Source organism: Excalfactoria chinensis, chromosome 3 (assembly GCF_039878825.1).
Source record: "Excalfactoria chinensis isolate bCotChi1 chromosome 3, bCotChi1.hap2, whole genome shotgun sequence".
Taxonomy (NCBI): domain Eukaryota; kingdom Metazoa; phylum Chordata; class Aves; order Galliformes; family Phasianidae; genus Excalfactoria; species Excalfactoria chinensis.
This window is the reverse complement of record NC_092827.1, coordinates 63,541,845-63,569,270: the sequence shown is the minus strand read 5'-3', so window position 1 is coordinate 63,569,270 and position 27,426 is coordinate 63,541,845. Positions and strand designations below refer to the sequence as shown.

Genomic DNA, 27,426 nt, shown 5'->3' with positions numbered 1-27,426 from the left:
GGCACTTAAATTTCTGTCCTTCAAAATAAAATCATTCCGCTCTTGAAAGCAGGAGCATTTCTCAGACTGTTAAACAAAAAGACTTACACAGTAAATTGCCTCAAATAAGAAGCATTTGTCAAATCTCACAGAAAACTTAAAGAAAACATTTTCTCCTTCTACAATTAACATTTCCATAAGCTAATTATGCCTATAAGCCTACTCTTAACTTCTTGTCAATTCTGAAAGCAAAGAGGTATGCAAACAAGACCACAAACAAAGGTAATGCCAGTCTAAAGAGAACCTGGACTACAAAACCCCGTAAAAAGACTTAAAAAGAGTCAGCTTCAGTTAGCAATAATCCAAAAAAATTATGTCTTCAGTGCCAACTTCCCTTTGAATATCCTGAAGGAACATTACTATTTTTTTTTAGTTATCCTTTAGCATTTAATTATCTTATGTAATAAGTCAATAACTTGCTAAGAGCCTTTTTTTTTTTTTTTTTTTTTTTTGTGATGACTTTTTTTTCCTAACACTATTAGTTAATAGTGCAAACTCTTATCTTTTACCAGATGGTCACTACCTCCAGACTGCCAGGGATCTAATTCGTGAGACTTACATTTTGTAGGTGAAAAGGGAAAAAAACAAAGCCATGCGTCAGCAACTCTTTTATAATTAAAAACTTCAGCTTTACAACAACTCCTGAATTGAAAGTAAGTGGCTATAAATGCAATACAAGTTTCTAAACTGGAATAGAAAAACTTATTTTCTGAGATATTTAGTACTGGAAAAAAAAAAAATTACGTCACAAATAGTATTTTATCTTTCAGAATGAATTTCTAGGAAGTAAACTTCAGGTTCAATGACTACATACATTTTAAATAGATTTGGATTCTAAGAGGATTTTTTCCTCCATCAGCTATACAAATTAATATAATATTTTAATATATCTTAAAATTAATATACACAGTTTAGTACAGCAGATTCTTCCCTGCAGTTACGGTATGCTCAACAGCTAAGTTCAGTTACACCTTTATACAAATCTGACCTTTTTCTTCAAGTTAGCTTAAAAGGTCAATTTATTACACAGCTTAAAAATTAAGTATGAATAAAGTTTCCCAACTTTGATAAATCAGGATAACAACACACAGGTATGCATACTAACAAGAAAATATATTTACATGATATTTCACTCTGTGTTGTTAGATACTAGGCTTATTAGTTATTACTTTCAAAATTGCATTCTGGACGCAGTAAATCTTTTTCTATGAATAATAAATGTATGTATGTATGTATGTATGTATTTTCACCTGAAGAAAGTAGTTCCAGTAAAATCTCAACCTCGGCTGAACAGCTTACTCAAACAACTTTAGTGTATAGCCATGAAAACTGGTTACAGTCACTTGTTATTGTTATCATCAGCTTGGTACTCTGCTATTGACAAGTTGCAGATTTAACACGCAACAAAACTTAACAAACCATGATCCACAAAATGCAGCATGCTGAACGACCAGATGACGCTGCCTCTGTCAGGGAGTTTTATGAATCAGAAATCAAACAATTTTAACATATGGTGTCCTCAACAATAAGTATCTATGAAGGCCTGACAGCTAACCAACAGTTCAAAAGGTAAAAGCAAGCAACTGACCTCCAGAAATGTTGTTCATGTAAAAATAAATAAATAAATAAATAAATAATAATTTTGTGAAAGGATGGTAATTTTAGTCTCAGAAATGGAAGGTGTTTTCGTATTTATTTTGATTTCAACACATACTTCTGTCATGAATCCTATAAAGAATTCTAATATATATATATTTAACTATTCCTAGTTGTACAGAGAAGTACTCAAAAACACCTTCACAGCTAGTTGTAGATTTTTTGATTTAAACTGCCATGATTTCTTAACACAGATATATTAAATTGTCAAACCACAGCAGCATGCTTATGTGTAAAGGCAGCTTCTAGAAGCAACAGGCCTGAACCACACAATTTGTTCCCAGAAGACATGAATAATGATGGCTGGTTAGACTCTCAATCTGAAACACTGAACAAATTTACAGTATGCTAAATATATTCAATTTCAACATAAATGCCAGCACCATAGCTTTATTTGTAAACATAACACTTCTTTTCACAGAAGGCAGAAGTTGAGCATCCTATCAGCAGGACTGTAGTAAAAAACTTTCATTAACGAGACATACAAGTGCTTACTTAGCGTCAATAACTACACTTTATTTAAATTAAACTGATCTGAAGACGTTCAACTGGAAATCAGAGTGTATCTGATGGTATTTCCAAGACTAAGAGGTATTAAAACACCACGGATACACAGTATCTCAATTCGATAGGGCAAGTAGACATAATTAAATGTCCTCATTACAAAGCAGGTAAATTCTTCTGCTCTTAAATCTTTTCCTCAAACTTTGTATAGTCACCAAAGATAACTTCTAATTCATTTTCAGCTTTATTGTGAAAAAAAAAAAAGCTGTAGAGTCCAAAACTGACATATGTATTTACTTGACAACTCTTATCAAAGCTAATCTGCCAAAGTTCAAGATTGGTACTAACCAAGAGCTTGTCTTTCCTGACACCTTACATAATTTCAGCTTGAAAAGCAAACACAAACACGTGAACAAATATGCTGCAGCTCAGGAACAATACATCAGTTCACCGAACAATCAAGCTACAGAGGAAAGAGGAAGAGATTTGAACCTGCTGCAATGGATGAAAGCAACAAGTTCCTTAATTTTGTAACTGCATAGATGTCTACCTTCCTCTTTGAAATAGCCAACTGTAGAAACAAAAATAATTTCATGTATGCTATTGAGATGCTTCTTTCTGAAGGGAAAACAATATCTCCCTGTACAATGTTATAGAGGAGTTTCTGGAAGGAAACAGGAAAAACGTAATCAACCACAGCTGTCACAATCCAGTAGCCTGATGCGACTGGGCTGAATAGCCCTCTCAATGAGATGATGGCAGTCAGTGCGAAAAGAGAGCTCAGACTTGACTCCCTACATGCTTGCATCAGTGTACATTTCATGGAATGTCTGTATGACCAATAAGGTGATAAAAAACCAATGTTTTACTTATCCATAAATGGTCAGGATTCCCTTCTATCAAAACATCAATCTTTTATTGGTATTGCAATTACTACTTTTCTCCACTATTGGAGTGAAGATTAGCGTTTTCTTCCCCACCACAGAGAGGGTACAGGCATAGGAAAAAAATGTCTTGTTCTTAATAAAATCACACATTCATTAATTTTCAGTGAATACTTGCAACCCCTCTCCCCTTCTCTATAATCTCCTTCAAGCACCTCCAGGTTCTAATAAAAACATGCTTGGTAATTGAAGTTGGTTTACTATTATTATTATTATTATTTGTCTAAAGCTGCCTAAGGTGATGTTCTGATCATCAGCTGAACATTGGATACAAGCAATTTGACGATTTCACCTGCTTTCTGTGGGAAATATGTCAGCAAGTTTTAAGACCTGATGTTAGTTCAAGTGATTCAGCAATGTGATTAAGCCTTTCAATTAATTACTTCTGTTCACAGGCTCACACAGACTAAAACTTTCCAGAGAACAACACGGGATGGTTTGTTGTACAGCACTATTTATCACTGCCAGTCTTTCCTTATTTTCTCCTTGAATCTGCAACCACCAGCAACAACAAAAATAGACGGATTCCATGCAACATCCAATAAGGTTTCTACTACAACTAGCACCAGGAAATCAGGTTTGTAGGTTTGAAATATACATTGGAAATAATAATAATAAAAAATAACCTTCAACTCTGATCAAGAAATTTCTTAGTGACTCAGTCAAAAACTGGAAAAGTTCTGAATATTTCCCTTCTGTAAACAATTGTCACTAACTGCCAAAGAACTTGGACATCTTGCGCTGCAAATCTAGAGAATTCATCTGTAATCACAATTCATTAGGAAGGGAGATAAGAACAAATAGCATGGCAAGTACTTACTCTCCAAACTGGTAAGTATCACCATTTCTTACTTGATCTTGTTTGTGATCATCACGTCTTGAATTTCAGTTCTTTATTTTTAGAGGAAACACCTTACTGAGGAACAGGATGCATCACCAACTACATTATAATGAATGATTAAGAAGTATTTCTTACTGCAGCAACAACGTCAGTATACACAATATAGGAAAAAAAAAATAAAAAGGTCACTATTTGAAGATGGTAAACTACTGCCTAGTATTAACACAGGACAGCAAAAGATCTAAAAACAAGATCACAAATGGTTGATGTGGAAATATGTTTTGACAAGAAAACTTCTTTGCACTGATTGTTGTTTGGTATTCAATCAACATTAAACTGTTATTGTAATAATTAAATGAATATATTATTCAAATACGTTCTGTCGTTTGATATTCAACACACACCTCAATGGTCGAGTACTCTGCACTCGAAAAATATCAGACAATAGATAACTTAGAGAAGGTAACAGCTTATAGCTTCTCTTGTTCAATTTGTAAACAACCAACTTAAGACACTGCTTCTTACATCCCATGAACATCCCATTGTCTGAAGTGGCGGAACACCTTTCTGTTCAAACTACATAAAGGCTTATAGACATTAAAGCACTGAGTAGATCAGTCTATATTACTTCATGGGTAGAAACTTCTAGCTGGTGCAACTGCAACTAGTCCCTGAAGACAGCTTTCAATTTCTTACTGACCTTAAACAAAACACAAAACAAAGCACATAAGTGGACCCATACTCAGAAAGAGTTCCCAGGTCCTTTATGCTTTTTCTTAAAAACAAAACTCACATTAACTATTATTAGGAATAGCCATTTAAAAAAAATGGTGGGAAGAGTGTGGGAAATGACCCTAAAGATACCACTTCCACAACATGTAAGACTGCCCAAACTACCTATGGAAATTACTCTCTACAGGAAAGGACAGTCTCTGAAGCACAGAGGTAGAAGGGAGATCATGGACATCAAATGTAACAGCAGTCTGGACACAGTCCTGACCAACCTATACCAGGCAACCTTGCTTGAGTAGAGAGGTTAAAGATAACATCTTGAGACTAGAATGACAGGAAACAGTCTGCAGTTGTGCATGGAAAGCACAACTTGGATGGGGTACTAAGAAGAATTTCAAGAACTTCTTCAAGGACAGGGTGATCAAATATTGCAATGGGCTGCCTATGGGCATGGCAAGTCTCCATCCCTAGACACTACAGCTAAAAATGGCACCAAGGGTCTTGTCTTAACAGTGTGACTCAGTACATCAGACTGAGGTTGAAGGTTTTTTCCAGCCTCAAGAATTCTACAATTCCATAGCAGAGAATCACTGTTTACATCTATCTGAAATGTAAATATGTTCACTACAGGGTATTATTTCAAGACCATTAAGTTTGGGCTTTATGAAGAACTGATGCCTAAATGTTTTAGCTTACAATATCTACAAGTATAAGTGAACCAGAACATTTTTTTTTTTTATCCATTTAAAAAAAAAATTATATAATCTAATTCCTGATAAAATTTCTCAGTCTTAAAATTTTCCCTCATAAAGCAGAGGAGCAACAATAAATATACATCTTTTATGGGCAGAATTTAAGAACCCTCTTATCAACACATTTAAAGTCTTTTAAAATCTATGTGAGTAGGAAAAAAAAAAAATGATTAAGTAGACCTTTCCCCCTCATTACAGTATATGACCTATAATACCCTCCAATTGTAGGGAATCATATTTTAAAACCCTTCAAATTCTACTATCCATTCACAATTCAAAGCCCCAAAATAATAGGGCTACTTTGTATGTTAGATCTCCATTCAAAAAAAGAGCCGGAATGAATTCCGGAGGAGAAACAGAATGTTAAAAAAATAAAATAAAAAAATAAAAAAAAAATCCTTCAACTCCTTTATAGATCACGCACAATTTAAAACAGTATCTCCAAAATTTCCCAGATGAGAGTAAACATTTGCTCAAAGCTAGCAATCTAAATGCCTGACATAACTATAGTGGAATAACAGAAATGTAGGTCAAAGTATTACAACAGATTATGAAAACACGAGGAAACACATGAAGTTTGAAAGTCATGATTATAAGCCCTGGAAAGCAAGAGGTTTCTAAGTGGGCATTTTAAATGGTTCTAACTGTTCTGTGTTACATTTATATGAATGCGCTGTATTATGTGACTAATCAGAAAATGTTTCCTTAGGAAAGAACTGAAAGAATTAATATTTATTGGAACAAATAGAAAAGAAGTACTAATTGTACATCTCAGAACTGAATTGGTGATGCTGAGGCAACTTCAGCACTAACAACCAGAGGGAAGGGGAAATAGCTACAACATGAAACTGTAAATAGAAATAACTTCCAGGAGCCAACATCACAATAACTTAGCATTCACAATGACTATCCTGAAAAGTACAGCCTCCCTAATCACACAGAGCAGATATAGAAGGGCTGCTTCAAAAGTAACGCTTCCTATTTTATTGTAATGGCCCAGGATGTCAGAGGTGGACGTTGATGGTATGGCAGCAGAGTTTGAACCTTCTGGCAAATATCCCATTACATTTTGTTGTCATGCAACAGATGGCAGCAGAGGGGCAGTCTGACAAAATGGCATCTGAGACTGAAGTGCATATGAAGCAAAGGTGTACCGTTGAATTCCTCCATGTTGAACATAACTGTACGTTTACATTCATCAATCCTTGCTGAACGTTTATGGAGACCAAACAGTGGCCGTGAACTTTGAGGTGGTGAGTGGCACACATCAGCAAAAGCAATATGAAAGACAAACTATATTCCAGATGGCTGTGCACAGCTGTCACCATAAAATGAAGAGCATCTCCATCAGCTCATCCGCGTGAATTGGAAGATCACAAAAAGGGATCTGTATATGAAGCTCAATATCAGCTTCAACACATTAGAAATGATGATGGCAATACTAGAACACCAGTTTGTGCCAGGTGGCTCTCGTAAGTGTTCACACGGTAACAGAAAGAACACTGCATGCAAGTTTACCAGGAACAATTGAATCAATACAAAGCTGAAGGCGACAGTTCCTGGGATCACATCATTAGCAAGGACAAGACATGGTGTCACCACTACAAGCCCAAGTTAATATGGCAGTCCGCTGAGTGGCAATATTAATTCTCCAACAAATAAAAAGTTTAAGAGACAACCTGCAGTGGGTGAAGTGATGTGCACTGTCTTCTGGGATAAGAAAGGGGTGATCCTTCTTGATTTCTTGGAACCCAGACAAACCATCAGCTCTGACTGCTACAACACAATGCTAAGTAAGCTGAAAGCTCAAACTTCCAGATTTAGACCAAAGAAGAAATTTTTTCTCTTGCGGTACGACAATGCCAGACTCCATACCAGTCTGGAGACCATGGAACACACTGCCAGTCTTGGCTGGACTGTCCTACCACACCCATGGTATAGTCTGGATTTGGTATGTCCTGATTTTCATTGGTTTGGGCCAATGAAAGATGGACTGTATGGGCAAAATTTTCCTAGCAATAACAAAACAGCCCTGAAACAGTGGGTCACCTCCATTGGTGCCAATAGTTTTGAGTGTGGTATTCAGGCTCTTGTTCATTGCTGCCAAAAATGCATCGCTAAGGGTGGCGACTATATTGAATAGAAGTGTTCTGTAGTTGAGAATTTTATCTGTCAAACAGCATAATTGTGCTCTTTGCAAATGTTGTAGATCCCATGGAACTAAACAGGAGGCATTACTTTTGCGGCCACCTACGTAAACTGCAGGACAGGGCAAGGAATAGCCTAAAATATGTCCCAGTTCTACTTTAACACAAGACAAATTCAGAAATACAGTGCTTCTTTGCTCGTTCAGACAAAATCTACTGCCACAAACACATTAATGTATTTTCTAATCCACACTACTTGAGCTAATCACTCCTTTGATACTCCAGTAGAAGAAAGTTCTTAACGACACCTGTAATATTAATAGCTCTTCCTTAAAAAATGTATTTAACTTGAATTCTAACTTTGCCTCATGAAACATCTGACACTTGTTATTACTAAAGAATACCTTACCAGCTAGACTCCCAGTTGCACCACTATGCTGCATGCATATTTAACTTCTTCAAAGTCAGTTATGTTAACCAGTAAGTCTGTAAAAACCACTATGTAATTAAGCACGCTGAATAAAAACAAACAAAAAAATAAGATGAATAAGAGAAGCATGGTTCGGAAAGAAACTTACATATGAAACTCCATGACTTTTGAAGAGCTTACCTTCTTTTTGTCTCTCATTGAGCCCTTCCCTCGGACCATTATCTTGCATCCTGTTTCCGCCTCAAGCTGTTTAGCTGTTAGTCCTCTGGGCCCAAGGATTCTTCCAACAAAGTTAAACTGGAAGAGAAACAAAAAGTATTTCTATAAAACAAAGTAAACAAATTTAATATAAAGATGTATTTCCATCTCTAAAACATCACAAATATTGTTTGCTTGCTTTTTTAAATCAATTTAGAACATCACACTAAATTCCTGAGGCGAAAGAATGAGGTAAGTATAGCTTTTATATATTAAATGCCTAGGCAATCCCTACTGTGGAAGATAAAGATTTCAGGTGAAAATAGGCTTTTAAGTTTAATCTCACAGACCAGGCTAGTGATACTCTTAACTTCTACAACATTAAATGCAATGAACTCTTACATAAAATATATACATATACAGTCCATATTAGGCTAACAATGTGCATCATATACAGGAAGCAATTTCTGATTGCATGACCAGACACTCACAGAACATCTGAGTGGCTGAACTAGTATGTTGCCAGGTGTAGGTTCCATCTCATGATGGCACCACAAAGCTTTCTTAAAAGGTCTCTTAGCCTAGCCTTCCTTTGCTCCCTACATTCAGCTAAGAAGCATCCAAAAAAATATCTATCTTTTTTGCTCTTCCATACTTTTTGACTGGGGTCTACCTGGCCGGCACACTGCCAGCTGGCCACCCAATCATCAACAGAAATTGAGGTATTTTCCAGAACAACCACTTCTCAACATTTCCTTTAGCAAAGCAAGTAAATTAAACAACAAGCTAGCAAACACAGTTACATTAAAAAGGCAGATGAAACAGGGTTTCTTGAAGTAGGTTGCTTGGACATAGTAATATTTCAGTTGAGATCTCAACAAAATTAAGTTACTCAGAACAATCATATTTAATGAACAACATTCCTATTAACACATCACAGATGACCAGAAGCCCTTCTCCACCCCCGAAAATTTCAGTTCTTGTGTTTGGCCCAATACTTGTTGATTCCAAATGCTGTTCTTCATTACTTTTGCTTTGTCAACTTTCCTCGGGTTTGTATCCATATGCAACTGACCAACACTACATTATTCTTCATTTTTACAGTGAATTCCACACTGATGACATCAGGAACACTAGTTTTGAATTTCAGTTGTCTTCAGAAGTACGTGGCATGACACCTTCTAAGATTAGTTTCTACTCCACTAAGAATGTTACTCCCAAACAAGGAACAAGACTCCATTTGAGATGGAAGATCAGTTGATTCTATCATCTATTCTACGGAACTGGAGTATGGATGATCTATACTGCACATGATGTTATGATGTGGAATATTGACAGCAGCACTACAAAACTATGACAACTAGTAATCTGATAATACAGTTTAAGTGAGTTGTTATTTTAACAAATGTCTTTTGTACTAACAAAACATTACTAGCATTTTGACAAAAGTCTTTTGTACTAACAGCTTACTGTCAACATTCAGTTCCTCAGAGTGTCATATCAAAACCTTAGCTGAGAGCTCCACAGGAAAAAGCATTAACAAAGTTTCCGAAGAGACTAGGTACCAGGTAAACGACTACCAAACCACAGATGAGAAAACAGTACAGATTAAGCCTTCTAGTTATTATCAAAAGATTTATCAGAATCCAGCATATCTGTATCTACTGCTTTTCTTACCTGCCACGTAACAGTAAATATTGTTAGAAACAGACACATTGGACAAAATCAAAGAACTGTTTCAGTCACATTCTAACTCAGGATTTCTCAGGCTTTTTTTCCAAATCTTTCACCCAACTGCACTTTTCCTTACCACCTTCCTTCTACACCATCCTCAAAATACACACCTGCGTTTAAGAACACTCGTTATTCGAATACTGCATGATGTCTAAATTTGGAATACTCCCTACAGCTTCATTCTCACACTGGACTTGTCCAGTCCTCCAGAGCTTACCTTACTCCTAGTGAATTAATAAGAAATAAATATCAGCGGTTCACAAAGTGCTTTGATCAATTTAAGATGACTAGACTGCACTACTATGAATGCATTTAGTCAATGTCTGTTAGAATGAGAACATGTTAGAAAATGAAGTAGAACTATCCTGTGCTAATATTAACTGCTTCCACATAAAAAATACCCAAGCAACAAGCAACCAAATACTTTCTTTCATGAAGTTATTCATTCTGTTCTTAACAAGTCTATACTGAACTTCAATATAACCACTTCTACTCACAGTATTTAGTAATCATTTTCCTATGTTTTTGTTTTGTTTCTGAAGAGTTGAACAAAAATTTATTTTTATCATGTTCTCAAATCTTCCTATGCAAACTCAATATCAGAACTCAGTACTAGAATTCCAGTTCTGTAACACGTATAAGCATGAATGTATCCTACGTATCGCTTAAATTTTCAGGCAGAATCAAACACATTAGGAAAAGAATAAGGGCTGCTCTGAATCCCAGTGTTTGGACCTAGTCCATGATTTTAATGATCACTGTGCAGTAACAGACACTCCTAGAAGCTGACAAAATTTCAGTCCTATTCAACAAGTTGACTCAATCAGAAATGCTCTGACAAAAGAGCCTTATATGTCTTATATATAGAGCAACTATTACCCAAGAAAACCAATAGCTTTTACATTGCTTCCATGCTTCATCAGCTTCTACATTCAGAACAAAAGGAAAACATGAACAAACTATGCTAAAATTCAAAGCTGCTGATTAATGAAAGCTTTCACAGACAGAAGCATGACTTATTTTAAGTGTACAAGAACGCAATACTTAAGAAACTTTCCATACAAGTTAAAACCTGAAGAATTTGGAGGACTTCAGAAGTGTTATATTTCAATGTGTTACCATGCTTTTTGTATTTTGCATTTTCCCTTCACATCTGAAAGCAAGTTATGAAGATCTAGTTTATCTGATTAAAAATATATATAAATATATATTATGTATATATTATTTTCCAAAAACATATATATATATATCTATATACATACATATGTGTATATAGATATATATATATGTTTTTGGAAAATAATTTGAAAAAGTTCAGATCAAACTAACCAAATCTCACAAGAGAGACAGCATATGAACACACCTTTGGTTAGACAACTAATTTGCTCAGTTAGAAACTAATTTATTCTACCATTTTATTATTGCAAGTGTTCCATGATTTACTATACATGTAATTTACAAAGTTCTTAAAGTCTATTCCAATTTTAAATAAACTGAAAAATGCCTTTGCAAGTTTATTTGCGTCACAGATATAATACACTGAGTATGAACACTTTGCATTCAGCCTAAATGTTATGTGAAATATCAGTGGTACCTCACAATAAATGTTCTATATTGACATTAACTAAGAATAGGCAAAATTACAATTATTCTTGATTAGTTATTTATATGTATGGTTTTACTGAAGAAAAGTAGTCTATGCATTTAACTGAAACAGATTCATGTGTACCCATCTTCTTACTTGTAAGAAATAAAAAGTCTTTGCATCCATCAGAAGGTGATGCTCTACGTCATGACAGTACTATGACAGCACTATGACAGTATTTCTGCAAATTTTGAAGATAGCTTCCATTACAATTTTAGATCATCTTTAAAAAAAGCACAGTTAAAAAAATAACAGCCGTGTAGCTATGTAAACTGTAACTATGTAAAATTACCTGAAATATCGGGAAACTACAGCATAATAAATATTAAGAAGGTAAGATTTTACACTTTGAGCTCTGTAGTATGTTTAGTAAGGAAAACCTGGTGCTTAGAGATCTGTCAGAAAATATTAAATACTATATAGGACAGTAGAAAAACATAAACAAGCAATTTATTGTACTTTACAATGTGCTTTCTAGTTACAGTATTTTCCAATGTTTATTCAATTAAGTTATCGCAAGCAAATACCCATTCTCAAAGTGACAACTTTATCACAAGTTTTTACTGACAATACAGAAGCTGTAGTGATATAAATTTAGACATTTACACACACTCATACAAAGACTCTTAGGAGTACTAACATTATAGCTAAGAAATTTCTATATTCAAAATCACCATGAAAGAATTCAAAGACTTTTAGTTCATATTTACATTCCTCCCTCCCATTTTTAACTTTCACAAAAAATATTATATCGAAATACTCTAAGTTATGGATGCCACCTCATCCCACACAGATTATCCAGCCACATTTTTTATAGTCGTTGGTTAAGAAAGTGCCTCTTCCTGTGCATAAAAAGACACTTCATGCCTTCCTAACTATTTGCAATGATTTAACACCACACTCGTTGCTATAGAAAACAGCTATGAAAGCGAAACTGCATTCAAAAGAAAGTAGTAACGAGAACTACTACTAAATAAAAACAATTACATCATGTTTGCAGCTTATCTAGTGATTACACTAGATTCACTGAAAACAAAGAATGAAAAGGTAACATATACAGATGTGCCACTAATTCATATTCAAGAAACCAAATAGAAAAAGAGTGCTTCCGAAATATTTTTGAGATCGCAAAATCTTTCATTAATGGCATTAGGATGTATTTTGAGGATTAAACATGCTCCAGTGGAATTTGGCAATTTTATTTAGGAGATCCGACCTCTAATGATATATTACAGGGAGAGGAGGCTGACAAAGCAGATGGTATTAACATTGTCAACACAATGAACGTAGATAGTAGTAATAACATACCTAATTTTTTAATACAAGCTAACTTTAATGTTGTTGCTAAGCTGTTGATGAAAAGTTTCCTGAAATCTCTTCCAGAAACACCTACTGGTAATAGAAGACAGGCTGCAGACAACAACGCCCAAGAAACATTCCCTTCATCCCTTTATCAAGTAAGATTTCTAAGCAAAATAACAAAGTAAATGCCACAGTACATATGCAGGTGAATGACACGTATAATCTACTTATGCTAGATACACCCATTTATATCTACTGGGTGTATCTGACCCACACCATTCTAATACTAGAATCAAAACTAAGTGAGAACTCATCTTGTTACAGGCAAGACCTGATAATTATTGTAGGAATAAGACAAGCTTAGTCAAGATTGAAAGCATGTTTAAGCAACATATTTTTTAATGCAAAACTAAAGGATATGAACATAATTGTGATATATTACTAAAATATTGTTCTTCATGCTCAAAAGCACTATGTTAATGTTCAGTGTTTTGAAGTCTGTTACTTATTATATAAAAATATTAGCATCCAGAGCCTTCCCTCTTGGACAAGAGCAACACATGCTCCCATGACGTCAAGGAAGAATTACAGTAACAAACATTGTGATTTATCTTGAGCAATGTGCATTTATAACCACGTTGCTCATTAGAAAAACTCCCTGAAAAAAACTGAAGGCGGCAAAGTAAGACTTTTTTCAAAGGGTATCCCTGAGCCTCCCAGGGCTACTATATTGTGAAGTTCTCTATACCAGTATGTACATTCCTGCAACACAGTATTATTTAACTAGCTAAAAGATTGATTCAGCTTACATTATGGAAGCTAGGTAAAAATAAATAATGTAATTTCATGTAGAAAATTGTGGTTTTTTTAGTTGGCTGGCAAGTTTTAGAAAATATGTTGCTTGCAATAATAAAAACAAGTCTTTTACAAGGTACTACAAAAATTAAAGCCTCAAGACAGCACAGCAGCATAAAAACTGCCCCCTTAAAATAAAAATATAAATATTCCATTTAAAGATGACAATTCTTAAAGGTTAATTTAATTGCTGAGATTGACTTGTCAGTTATTGACAGGATTGCTATATCAGTTCATTTACATTCATTTCTGATCAACCAGACTACAGCCACTGCTGATCATTCAAAAGAAGGAATCTAAATCTCTCTGATCACTGCAGCTGTAATCCAGACAAACCAGATTATCCCCGTGATATCAACAGAATATGATTTTTATATAGCAGAAGGCATCCTAGTGCTTTAAATGCTTAAGAAAAAAAAATACAGAAAAGCAAAAAATAAAAATGCCTTTTAAAGTATATCTGGGATTTAGAATGAATTACTAAATCCTTTAAATCCACACTATTCACCTCTAATAACCTCTGTGATGAAGGCTTTGAGAGCTTATTTAACTGACAAATAGCTTTATAACCCCCCCCCCATGTAAATATAATGGATCAGATCCATTAAAAATAATAAATAAAATTGGGTTAACTTTCCAGGTCAGCCTAATAACAGCAATAAAGCTTTCTTTATTAAAGGAAGAAAAATAAAGTCCCAGAGAATAGATTAATTTTAAAAGCAAAGCAATTTTTCTCCAAATTCTTAACTCAGAAACTTTGAATAAGCTATCAAGTATGGATACTAGATGTCTGTTGTTTCATTCAGATTTAAAAAGATATATATTATTCTAATAGTTTGAAATACATTTAAACACTGCTTTACTTTACTTTAGCACAGAAATTTCAAGTCATGCAACTGAAGAACCTCAGTAGTAGAAACACCCAGTTAATTAAATGTTAGGTCACAAGCGGTGTCCCACAGGGGTCAGTCTTCGGACCGGTGCTCTTCAACATCTTCATCAATGACATAGATAATGGCATCAAGTGCACCCACAGCAAGCATACAGATGACACCAAGCTGAACAGTGCAGTCAATACATTGGAAGGAAGGGAAGCCATCCAGAAGGAGCTGAAGAGACTGGAGACATGGGCCCATGAAAACCTAATGAAGTTCAATACAGCCAAACACAGGTATTTATACAAACTGGGGGAAGATCTCCTTGAGAGCAGCCCTGCAGAGAAGGACTTAAGGGTCCTGGTGGACTAGAAGCTGGATATGAGCCGGCAGTGCTTGCAGCCCAGAAGGACAACTGTGTTCTGGGCTGAATTAAAAAACGGGTGGTCAGTGGGAGAGGGAGGTAATTGTTCCCCTCTACTCTGCTCTTGTGAATTTGGAATACTGTGTCCAGGCCTGGGGCCCCCAGTACAGGAGGGATGTGGAGCTCTTGAAGCAGGTCCAGAGGAGGGCCACTAAGATGATCAGAGGACTGGAGCACGTTCCTATGAGGAAAGGTTGAGGGAACTGGGCTAGCTTAGCTTGGAAAAGAGAAGACTTCAGGGAGATCTCACTGTGGCCTTCCTACTTTAAGGGAGTATATGAAAAGGATGGGGAACAGCTGTTTACAAGGATGGATAGTGATGGGACAAGGGGAATGGATTTAAACTGAGACAGGGAAGGTTTAGGTTAGATAGTAGGGGGAAGTTTTTCCACACAGAGGTGGTGACACACTGGAACGGGCTGCCCAAGAAGGTTGTGGATACCCCAACCCTGAAGGCATTCAAGGCGAGGCTGGATGTGGCTCTGGGTAGCCTGGTCTGGTGGTTGGCAACTGTGCAAGTAGCAGGGGGGTTGAAGCTGGATGATCTTTGAGGTCCTTTTCTGCCCAGGCCATTCTATGAGTCTATAATGGTTGGTGTTGTCAACATATAGTTTCCTTTGTTATCTGCTCAGTATCTGTCAAGACACATTATCAAAGTACTGCCATAAGAACTAAATGCATGTACAAAAATCAGAATCTTCAAGTTATATTTATTTTGGTATCTACTGTACCACTATAATTTTCATCACAATCATGATATAGAACAGAAAATCTATTTTTAGCTCATCTGCGTAGAAGATTCCACCTGCTTTTGTAAGGCAATGTGTACAAGTTCCTGAAGTAAAAGATGAAAAAATATGTCAGGTCCTCAAGTAGTTTCACAACACTGCAGAAGTTGCACTGCTTAATCTGCTTCAAGTAGAAGCAAAGTCTGATAAACAGACTAGAAAGTTTGAGAGAATTAAGAGTCATTATTAAATTTCTGACCAGTAACTCTAACAATAGAACTGTTTCTAGTTTTACTGTGCAGAATTAAATAATCACATGGAAAGAAAGCTAATAGTATAAATAGCCTGTACTTGCATTAGATAAGTAGAAGGGATAAAGGTTTATTTACTAAATCCACTACAATTTTGTTACTGTTTGTGGTGGTGGTCATGTATATGTCACACAGTTTTGAATTTTAAGTTGTTAGATCAATACACATATCGCCTGAGATCCAGAAGGTCTGCTGTGCTAATTTGGAAGGTAACCAGCACTTGAAGAATGGTATCACACACCAATGCAACAGAAGACTTTCAAATCACAACCTAGCTCCATTTCAATAAATCTCTCTGTATAGGGATATACAAAAAAATAAAATCTGACTAAACACAATGCACTAAATTCCCTGAGCAAAGACACTCAAATCTCTCTAATCTCTTTTACACAAGGTCTGAAAACCCTATCTCATGCACCAACAAGCTACACATAGTCAATCTGAACTCCCATGTACCTATTTAAACACTCTGTCAAAAAGATAACCACAAATGACTGCATTAATTTAACGCAAGACCATCTTAAATTGGTAAAAAAAAAACACTTAGGAAGTTCAGAACAAGGAGAAGCCACTCCTTATCACGGGGAAAAATAGCTCTTAACATTAAGACAAATGAGCCCCATCTGTCGTTATTCATATTTTCTAATAAAGCTTTCAGTGGCTACACATCTCTTCCACAAGCCACCAAAACAAGCTTTAAGGGGATAAGCTCCTCCTAAGGAGACAAGATTTGGGATTTCCTGATCTCACCCCATTGCGACAGATCACAGTGCTGGACAAGGAATCTGTATATGCTGAAGAATATAAAGGCAAGAAAAGACCATTCTGGAGAAAACGAGCACTGTTTCACTCTACTTAGCCCATAGTTTCTCTCAGAGAAAGTCCTGCTACCCTTCCCACCACCCTCAACAGAGGGTGCTTCCAGGATGCCCAACCAGCACAGGCATCTATCTCAGACACAAAAGGGGACAAAGTGGGCCTGTTCAGCAGCCATTGATCTGCTGAAAAGCCAAAAAATTAGGCTTAGGTCTTCATTTCTTTGAGGCAGTTGATGGCTGTAAACCAGAACAAATGATTTAGTTTGGGTTCAAAAACTGAAGAATTCAAGAAAAAAACAAAACAAAACAGTAGAAACTGAGGCAAAAAGCAGCAGTAAAAAATATCAAGCAAGATTAATCTTCCAGCTGAAGTGTTAGTCACATTTCTAGCTTAATATTTTGATTGTTGTTACAGCACACAAAAATTAATAGACATGTAGGTTGCTCCAAAAGTAATGCCTCCTATTTATTTCCATAGAAACTACAACAGATTACAAATCAAGAGCAAAATAACACTGCTAGATAAAGAAAATTATCAGCTACAATGCACTATAAAACAGGAGTTATTACTTTTGGAGCAGCCATCATAGAGTTACAGTTGTGTATCAAAAAAGAGAGCCTTCTATGCAATTGAGCAGTGATTTTTCCAAACATTAGCATTAATTTTGTACATACATAATAAATCACACAGTAATACTTTTCTATATCATTAATAAAAGGAGCAGAATTGGAACATACAAAGTTTGCACCACCTGAAAACATTTGCTTTTATCGACAATAAAGAGTTTTTTTCTAAATTTAATATTAAAGATATCAAGTATCAACATGCTCCCAAGAATTCCATTAAGGAGCAAGGAAGCGTTGCAAGAACATTATCGTAACATAACCTAACAAACAGCTTGACACAAAAGTAAATTAATTTTTCAAATTACTTTTTTTGGACGAATGTTAGGTCCTCATTTATTTTTGTACTTGGTGAGTCATGGCATGCTGAAAAGCTTTAGTCGAATTTCATAAAATAATTTATTTAAAATTGAGAATTTACATTTTCTGTACCTAATAAAAGTACTCGTTAAAAGTTTGTCCTTCCAAACTCAACTCTTTAACCTTCTCTGTCATTAGGGTTGACTGATAAGACACCAGCTGTTTTCTTCTTCTTAGTGCTACAATGCATTCTCTTCCTTTTTAAGGCTAGTATACCCAAGCAGCAAACAGTAGGACTTTAGCCAGCTGCTAGAATGTCACAATCCTATATATTTAGCTCTCATCTCATTTACTGCCATCCCTCAGTGTCAGCCACTTAATGTCCCTTTCACTCCAGTCCACTGACATTCCTCACCAAGCTGACAACAACACTGGCTGGATCAGCAGCTATGAGTACAAGAACACACAACAACAAAGCACAGACCTTATCAGTTATCAGAGACAAAAGCCATGACATGTCAAACACAGCCAAGGTGAAAAACATTTTTTTATTTTCAGCTCCTAATCTCAGTTTTACTGTTTCTAAGTCGGGAAACTGTTTACATATATTAGCTTTAGATCTTTAGAGAAACATCAATTTGTTCTTTCAACATATTTAATTAAAAACAGTCCTATTATCACCTAATATAAGTGCTTCCATTTGTACTACATTTTGCTTCTTTTTCTCCTTGCTTTCCATATGTACCAAACTGCGCACTTGCTTTTAAATGTGCTTTTGCACATGTAAGATCTAAAACATTAACCCTTCTCTTCACGTCACAAGTTTAAAAAATAATAATCTTAATAGGGTAGTTTCACTTTCATTCCAAGAGTATAAAATAATATCCCTCCAAACATATTTTATGTTAGACATTCTGTTCATGTAGAAACATTAATCTAATTACTGTCATATTTTGGAAATAATTGGATTTTAAATTGCTTAGAATTATCAACGTAAGTGAGAAAGCTGTAAAGATAGACAAATTAACAATTTCATGCTTTTAAAATAGAAATCTCTGTTATCATTAGAGGCCCACTTACAATGATTTAAAGGCCCACAGTACAGTTTGGTAGTTTCCTCCTTTAAGTAGTCATAAAATCCTTTAAACAGTAATTGAAAGATTGTTAACAGAAAGTCTTTCAGGAAACCAGATCCCATGAACTATCTAACAGTAGGCATGCTTAAGAAAGATAGTGAGTAATCTGTTTCATCCTATTCACTAAGATGAGGTTTTCAGAACAGCGAGAAGAAATCAGTTTCAATAACACCAGGAGATGAGTAAAAATTGTTCAATTCCATGCTCTACTTGGGAATTGTGACACATTTACCCAGAGAATTAACAAGTTGTGCTCTGGGTAAGTTGGTCTCCAAAACCTAATTGTAGGTTCCAACAGTGCCCTCCAAGCCTCACAGTCTACATCATTAAACTCATATTCCAGTAACAAAGGATCCTTAGGATATACAGTCCAACAACTCATTTCCATAATAACACCTTTTAATTAGATGTGACTACATGTGACATTACCCAAGGCACTTAAGTTGGCAATTCTGCTGTACACTGCTTCCTATTCTCAGTAATTAGAAGTGAGAAAGATATGTTTAAATTGGAGCCCCATTGCAGATGGTGATACTGTTATTACAAACACTTTGCAGAAATGGAAATTCTTATTCTTAGGGGACACCATTCCACACCTCTCTTCTTTTTTTCTTTTTAACCTTTTGTTTTTAATTATCAAATAAATGTAGTCTTTTTTTCCTCTTTTCTCCCCCAGAAAGAAAGAGCTGACCAAGCAGAAACACGTTTTGATGTTATACTTAAGTAAATGCTAAGATTCCCAGCAAGAGTGGCAAGTTATTTAACCTTCCAAAACATAAACATACATTAATGTGTCCAGAATTTCATGCCAAGAAAATATTATTCAACAAAGTAACTTCAAACTATTTACTCAAAATATCTATAAAACAAGCCCCCTCTCAAAATCGAAAAACAGTAGGGTTATATAGTTAGAAGCCTTTGTATAATTCTATCATAAGACATCAAGTGATACACTTTAACCGTTAGTGAAAGGAAAAAGTCTTGTAGCTTTTGATGTCTATTTGCTCTTGTCCAAATAGTACTACAAAAAAAATGCTTCTTGCTGTTGATCATATTTCAAATCAGAAATTGAACAATTCCATTCACCCTCTGGAAAGGCTGTTACAAAAGCATACAATGTGCACGTATAACTCCCACACCTACAACAGTTTGCAAATACAAATCAAGATGCAGAAGCACAGGTCAGAAACGCACAACATATATCGAATTACAAACATCTGAGTATTTCCTTTAGCATTTTGGGATTCTTCCTCAAAAGGGCTTCTGCTAACAGTAACACCAAACTTCAACATAAATCTATCTGTCAGAAGCTATTACACATACAAAGGCGAGACAGAGAAGGGCCCGTAATGCCAGCTGGTCAGGGGAATTTAAAGATGCAAGTCTCATCACATCTACACCACAGAATCATGTACTTCAGTCAGCATGAAGCAGGACACAGAGGCAGGCAGAGCTAGCATTAGTTACAACAGCACCTTTACATTTGCCTTTCAAATAATATTGAAACAATTACCCCAAAGATTTTCTGCTAACTAAGTAGCAGCGTATTAACAATTCAAAATTCATTCAAGTTCATCTCTAACTAGCTTCTGCTTTTTACCTAGGAGCTTTTAAAAGGAAGGAGACAAACAGGCATTACATTCTGTCCGTTAAAGGACACCAACGCAGCTCACTTCCAGCAGGAAAAAGAAGTTAATTAAAAAGTTACTATAAAGCTTTGCAATGTGCTTCAGATCCATATGTTAATTAACCTGTTAGGAGTAGCTTGCATCTCTAGCCCTATATATACTACAAAGCCAGATTTCCAGATCTCTCTCCCGTTCAACTTGTGCATCCACTATATTACCTTGAAGAAACAGGAAATCCTCCAGAAAGCCTGACAAGCCTTCCAGGTCTCAAGGACAAAAATTTGCACTTGTGGAAGGCAGGAAAAAAACAAAGAAATCTTATTTTCAAAACAGATTGAAGTCCAAGAAACATTATTTTAGTTTGTGTTTGGTGACAGTTTTTTGCTTCCCTTTTAAAGCAGGAGATCCTCACTTAAAAAAAAATAAATGTGATCAAATACGATCAATTCAAACTGTAAAATTCAACAAGATGATGTTATGATGTATGATGTGGAAGTTTAATATGCTAACTTGAGTAATATATTTCATACCATCCGTACTGAAGACATTAAATGGAGACTGACTTGTCACTACCAGTAATTATGATGTTAAAAAATTCTGCAGCAGGGAGACAGAGCTATTTCATGAAGCATTTACTTTTTGAGATCACATGCATTTGGTGGGGGGAAAAAATTACAATATCAGAGAAACTGCTACATATTTAAGACAATTTTTAGTCAATTCCACTGATCTTCCCAGAGAAGTCACTCTAACACTAACATCAAGATAAAGCTCTCAGTATCCTCCAACACCAACTCAAACTTTATGCTTAGGACAAACCTGAATTTTTCAGGTCAGTATGTTCTGATTGTTTAAAAATCACATCTAAAGTACAGTTCTCAAGCATATATCAACACTATAAAGAAACAGAAGCCTCTGAGGGCAGGAGGGGGAACTATCAACAAACCAAAGCAACTTAAAAGCCTAAACGTTGGGTGGATGAATACACACAACACTGAGCTTTCCTGGAAGATGGGATCTTGGGGGATATTATGTTACAGAATAAGAGAAACTAACATGCATGCAGGTAAGGTGCAAAAAGAGAACTGAGAATTATTTTTTGTTTCCATACACAATGTTTTAAGGAACATAATAAACAGTTTAAAGTCAGGTCAGCAAGTTTCAGAAGAAATCAGAGCCTTCACAGAATTAGACTTCAATACTCTTCTTAATGAGGAAAAAAACACCCAAACAGTTTAAGAGCTGTGCATAAATATATTTTTGTCAAAGTAATTGTAATGAAACAACCAAGTCCAACTATTGCTCTTACTGGCTTTAAAACACAGCAGAGACTAACTAAATACATAGAGTAGATACATATACCAACCAGATGAATACCTACTAGCCAAACAGAACCTGCCTGCCATGCATGCATATCTACTGAGGTAGCATTTGTCTTTTGCTATAAATTCAAATGTTCAAAACTAAGATAGGTAAGCAACAGTTCCTAAGATATAAAAGAAAACAAGAAAAAGATCTAAATAGAAACTTTACTCCTTAAGCTGGAATTTGCGTATAATCTTCCTCTCAACAATAATCATGGAAACAGGCCATGTAACCTAACAGTATGAGGAGCAAATGCATAGAAAAAAATAATCTTGTTCATACAGTGAATACTGTAAATGTAACACTGCACTAAGAATCTGCCCTAACAAATGGAATATACTTTAAGATGTTCTACCTCTTTAAAAAAAAATCAACAGTTCACATTCTTATTTAAATGACTTTTTTTTTTTTTTTTTTTGAAATGAATATGCACCTGGAAGGCTTGTAGACAAATTTATTCTAGAAATAAGTAATAGAACTTAGAGAACCTACTACTAATTCAGCTGCCTCAGGAGCAATTTATAAACTAACATGTATTTTAAACATTTCTCTACTTCAACTCTTTTGAGTGCATTCACGTGCTTACTTAATTCTCCAACCCTAGTTAAAGCGCACAAGATGTTAATTCACAAGAAAAGCTATCAGCAAATTCTGTAGCGTACCCAACTATACCTGACAGTCACAACAGCAAACAAATAAGATCTTCCTCTTCTCTGTATAAACCTTTTCCTACTCTAGTAACTGTTAGAAAGAGACTGAACAAGATCCAATTAAAGACAGCGTATTCCACAGATCTCCCTGCCCCCCATCTGACTTCCATTATGCTTGAACACATATTTGTACACAATCCTTCTTTATTTTTAGTGTTGCAAGAGATAGCATACAAAACATGTAGAAATACTGAGAGAAATCAGGAATAGGAAGCATACACAAACTGACAAAACAAGTTAACAGCTATAGTACATGACCAACTGGAGCCACGCATACAGATATTTTTGCAGCCCAGGAAATAAAGATATTTATGCACATAAAGCACAGAATTCTAGAACATTCAAACAAAAGAGGGTATTAAGATGACAGCTCTGATCAAATAAATTGCACACTGAAAGCCTAACTCTGCAGAGACAATTACAATTGAGAGACCAGCCATAATGAAAGGCACTGTGCAAGCTAAAACAAGCATGACAGATGTTGACGACTAGGTCTTAAGTTGATCTTTAAAAAGTTCAGTTTGAAACACTGCAACTGCCAACACTAACCATTTTGAGTAAGAGTAATTTAACCAACTACCTATTCTAACCAAAGCCTAGAATTATTATTTCATTCACAGAACAGCAGGTCATCCACACTGTCTGAAGTCATTTTCTAGCCTACTATCCTCCTGCACTATGTGATCACTCCGACTTGCGTTCATGGTATATACATAAGACACCCAATGTCTAGCAGTAACTGTTAGTGTATAGATAAGAGTTCTCGTACCCTTGAGAGTTGGAATTGAACAGCGATTAAACCAGAAAAACAATCCACTACTTTCCAGAAATATCACATATATGCTGGACAAATCTGTAAATTTAATCTCATGACGTTAATTTCAAGAATTTCTTAATATAAGAGTAATTACAACATACCCTAATAAATCTATTTAAAACTTAATAAAAATCTGAAGTAAATGATAACATGTAAGTAATATTAACAGATAAATTTCTATGTAATCTCTTGTCAAATGTAATTGTTCTCAATGCTTGAAGCGTTAAATATGAAGAAAGAAACTATTACAAGGATGAGGTATAGACTAAGCTCACTGGCACTGGTGAACAGATGCAGAGCCTGGAATATTACCATCAGAGACCACACAAGTGGCTTTTTTTTTTTCTTTTGTTCTTTTACTTGTTTTTAAATCTTCAAGGTATCTTCAAAGCTGAAATAAACATGTTTTGGCAATTTCAAAGGTTTATGTCTGAACCAAATGATGATGTATGTCATTTTTCAAGCAGGGCGCTAGAAAATACCCTAAATAGTGTAGTGTTAAAGATAAATTTCTTTTAAATCCCAGTTCAAATTGTCAGTAATGAAAACACATCTAATGAAACATTAGGTACAGGAGGAGAAAAGGCTTGTAGATTTCCATTTTGTTAACATCTAAACAAAGGCTTTTTTTTTTTTTCCTCAGTGAATCTATTACTTTATTACTTGCAACCAGAGAGTGTAAAACCTCATAAATATGTGATGTTCCAACTCAAACATAGCTTATTTTTAAACTTAGTACTTTTTAGTAGAGCACTGTTCCAAAGATCTCATTAGTAAGCAAACTATTTTAGTTCCTTCAAATATACTTGGTAGTTCTATCAGTAGATGACGTTTTCCCAAATCTTCCTCAAGCCCTGATGATTACTCTGTAGACCAAATTTATTTACTGACAAGAGTTACATTCCCTCTCTCCCTACTACTGCAAGGGTAAACAAGGCTAGCTTTTTTAGCTTCCTTCCCTCATCATTAGGGAATGACGAGCTTAAATAAAAGAATCAGAACAATAAATAAAGAGGATGTTATCATTTTTCTAATCCATATTAAGGATACTATTAAACTCTGATATTAACAAATTGAAAAAGGATTTAAATGTTTTGTCAGTAAGTTCCCCACAGTAAAATAAATCCCTGTGTTCATCGCTCTGTTGTACTACTTTAACTAAAATGGTCAGAAAGCATGCACAAGCTGTTTATCACTGCTGGCCTCTGAGCTCCAGTATACTCAAAGGACATGCTACTTCAGATGCGATAATTACTGAGTTCTTACATTTATACTGAAGAGGCACAGAAGAGTTCCAACAGAGAATTTCACATTGATCAGAGCTAACAGGGCATTTATTAAAAATAAAGCCATGATTGTAACAGAAAAACATCTATTCAGTCCAATATTCATAGGTACTAATTCCAAAAACCGTTTAAATTGGTATTAAAATTTAGTCTCTGCACTTACAGGGAAATTCAAGAGAAGAAATCACTTAATTGAAGCATAAGAAATACTAAAGACAGAATTAACTATTCACCTACAAACAACAGCAACCCCCCCCATACTTCCATTTCCTACAAGCTCTAATTTTCCAGATATTTGCAGATGCACTCTTTAAAACTGTGATGAAACATTTTTTCCATGAATTAGAAGTGCTTTCAAACCACAACACCAAAAAGTTAAATGATGATACAAAGATTTCATTGTAGAGAAAATATAAGTTTCACCAAGGGGCAAATTACGTACAACTACCAGAAGCTATTCTTTATTCTAAACAATTTGTCTGACACACTTCTGGAGCACATTAATGTCTCAAAAAAAAAAAGGCTAAATAGCCCAAATCTCAGTTTTGAGACTAACATTTCCATAAATATCAAACATCTTTCAAAGACAAAAGAAGGAAATAATATATACATAAAAGCATGTATAATTATAGTACTGAAGCACGCACTGAAAAAAAAATGAGCCTGACCGCAGATCACCCCAACAGTTAGACAATTTATCACTCTGATTACATCATGAAAACCTCCATACCTCCAAATACTAGAAGTGCAGGCTCTACACAGCCCACATTTAAAAACTACTCAGATGAAAATTAATTTTGGAAATTTGAACCTTACATCAACTACATTCTTAGAATCAATCCCAGAATGAAAGATACTCAAAAATTATTAGGAGACTGAAGAGGATTTTATACGCACGTTAGATATGTAATTCAAGCTTATATATTGCTTTCTCTGTGTAAGTACTCCAAGAACATCTAAATAGTAGTATAAAAATAACATAAGCTATGGTAATTCACTGTTCTTTTTATGCATACACACACAGTTGTATGCTATATGGAATGCATATAACACACACATGCTTGTGATAACATTCCATTACCTTTAGGTCTCACAATTGATTTAGATCTCCGTGCACAAAATTACACTCCAGTGCTATTTGGTATCCACTCCAGTCAACTGATCTTTGTGCTTTAAATAACTTCAAAATACTTCCCAGAATGTATGTTTGTTAGAGCACCACATCAGTTTACTGATGTTTATTTTAGCTTCTGTTTAAAGAAAAATTAAATCTATATCAGAAAACTGTTTCTCATCACTTTCCTCCTAATAACCTTTACGATTACCTAGCTTTATGTCTTTGTAAGGTAAACAAGATTGTTAATGGGAAGAGAATGACGGCAAGGGAAGGAATAAACTGTATTTATCAAAGTCATCCTGATAGCCTGCATAGCATGTCTTCCCTGTATCCAATCACAATTTAAGCAATTGCTGAATATGAATAAAAGGTTGAATGTATTGATGTGCTATTAGCAATTGCTACGAGTTAAATTATCTTTAAAGTAAATATCATGTTTGAGACAAGTTGGAACTATAACACTCCAGACTTTCTGAACACTATATTAGCCTAAACACTAAGCGAGATATTTCATTCCTAACTTCGAGATTGGCTGTAAGAGCTGTTCTTGTATGCACTGAATAGTCTGGTTCTTAACTAATCATCAAGGCTGTGCAGGTACTCATTCTGAGCCAGGAACAAATACAGATAGACAACAGGTAGGCAAGAAGAACACAGAGCAAAATTGGCTACCCATTCAAGTATGAATTGCAGAGTACAACACACAGAACCTATCCAGAAAAATGCATCTGTCTTCTATCAAGTTGAAGTGATAATCTAATAGTATATAATAATACCTGGCATGGCTGGTGGCAAGTTCTACTAACTGACGACACCATGACTGAAATAAGCAGCACTTGAATGAACAAACTGTTCTGCTCTTTCTTCAAGCATGGGATTGAGTAAGATCAAAGTTACTATTCCTGGTTTAAAGATAGTCACAAGCAAGCTCAGAAAAATCAGAAAAGTATGTTTGAGCTAGCATAAGGATTTGTTAGTGGCAAGCAAAAGAGTAGTGAAACATTTTCTATCAAACTTTTCACACTACTTCACAAGAAACAACCACCTTTATATTGCAGGTCATAAATATACAAAGAACAAGCCTCTCCAACTGCTGAATTTCCAAGAGCTTTATAAAATAGTGATCACTTCAAGGGCATTCTTCTGAAGGCAAACAAAGAGGTAGCAGTAGCTAGTCAGGAAATCCTACAGCCAAAGTGTTACACAAGTGTTTTATCCATACCACAGACAACCTCTTCCCGGGTTATTTACAATCTATTTGATAATTAACTGCCAGACAAGCACTGAGCTACTGCACCCTTGATTTCTGGAAGAAAAGCTTAATCATCAACACAATTCATTTTTCTTCCTTTCAACTCACAATCCTAGTAGATCAAACTTCAAGTTCTATAGAACTGCAGACAATAGTTAAGGTAGCTACTCACAAATGACACGCCATACAATTATAACATAAATGATTTCAACAATAGGCTATGTTTAAAAAGCTATGAACTAATATAGCTCTAAAA

The 27,426-nt window shown here is 35.2% G+C and overlaps 1 protein-coding gene across 10 annotated transcripts in view; it reads right to left on the bottom strand.

Annotated features, from left to right (window-relative positions):
* Positions 1-27,426, bottom strand: part of QKI (QKI, KH domain containing RNA binding) — a 145,093-nt gene that overhangs the window by 81,146 nt on the left and 36,521 nt on the right. For all 10 annotated transcript variants that reach the window (XM_072331939.1, XM_072331948.1, XM_072331941.1 and 7 more), the window contains exon 3: positions 8,226-8,342. In XM_072331939.1, the coding sequence (XP_072188040.1) occupies positions 8,226-8,342 (117 nt within the window). The remainder of the gene's footprint in view (positions 1-8,225; positions 8,343-27,426) is intronic.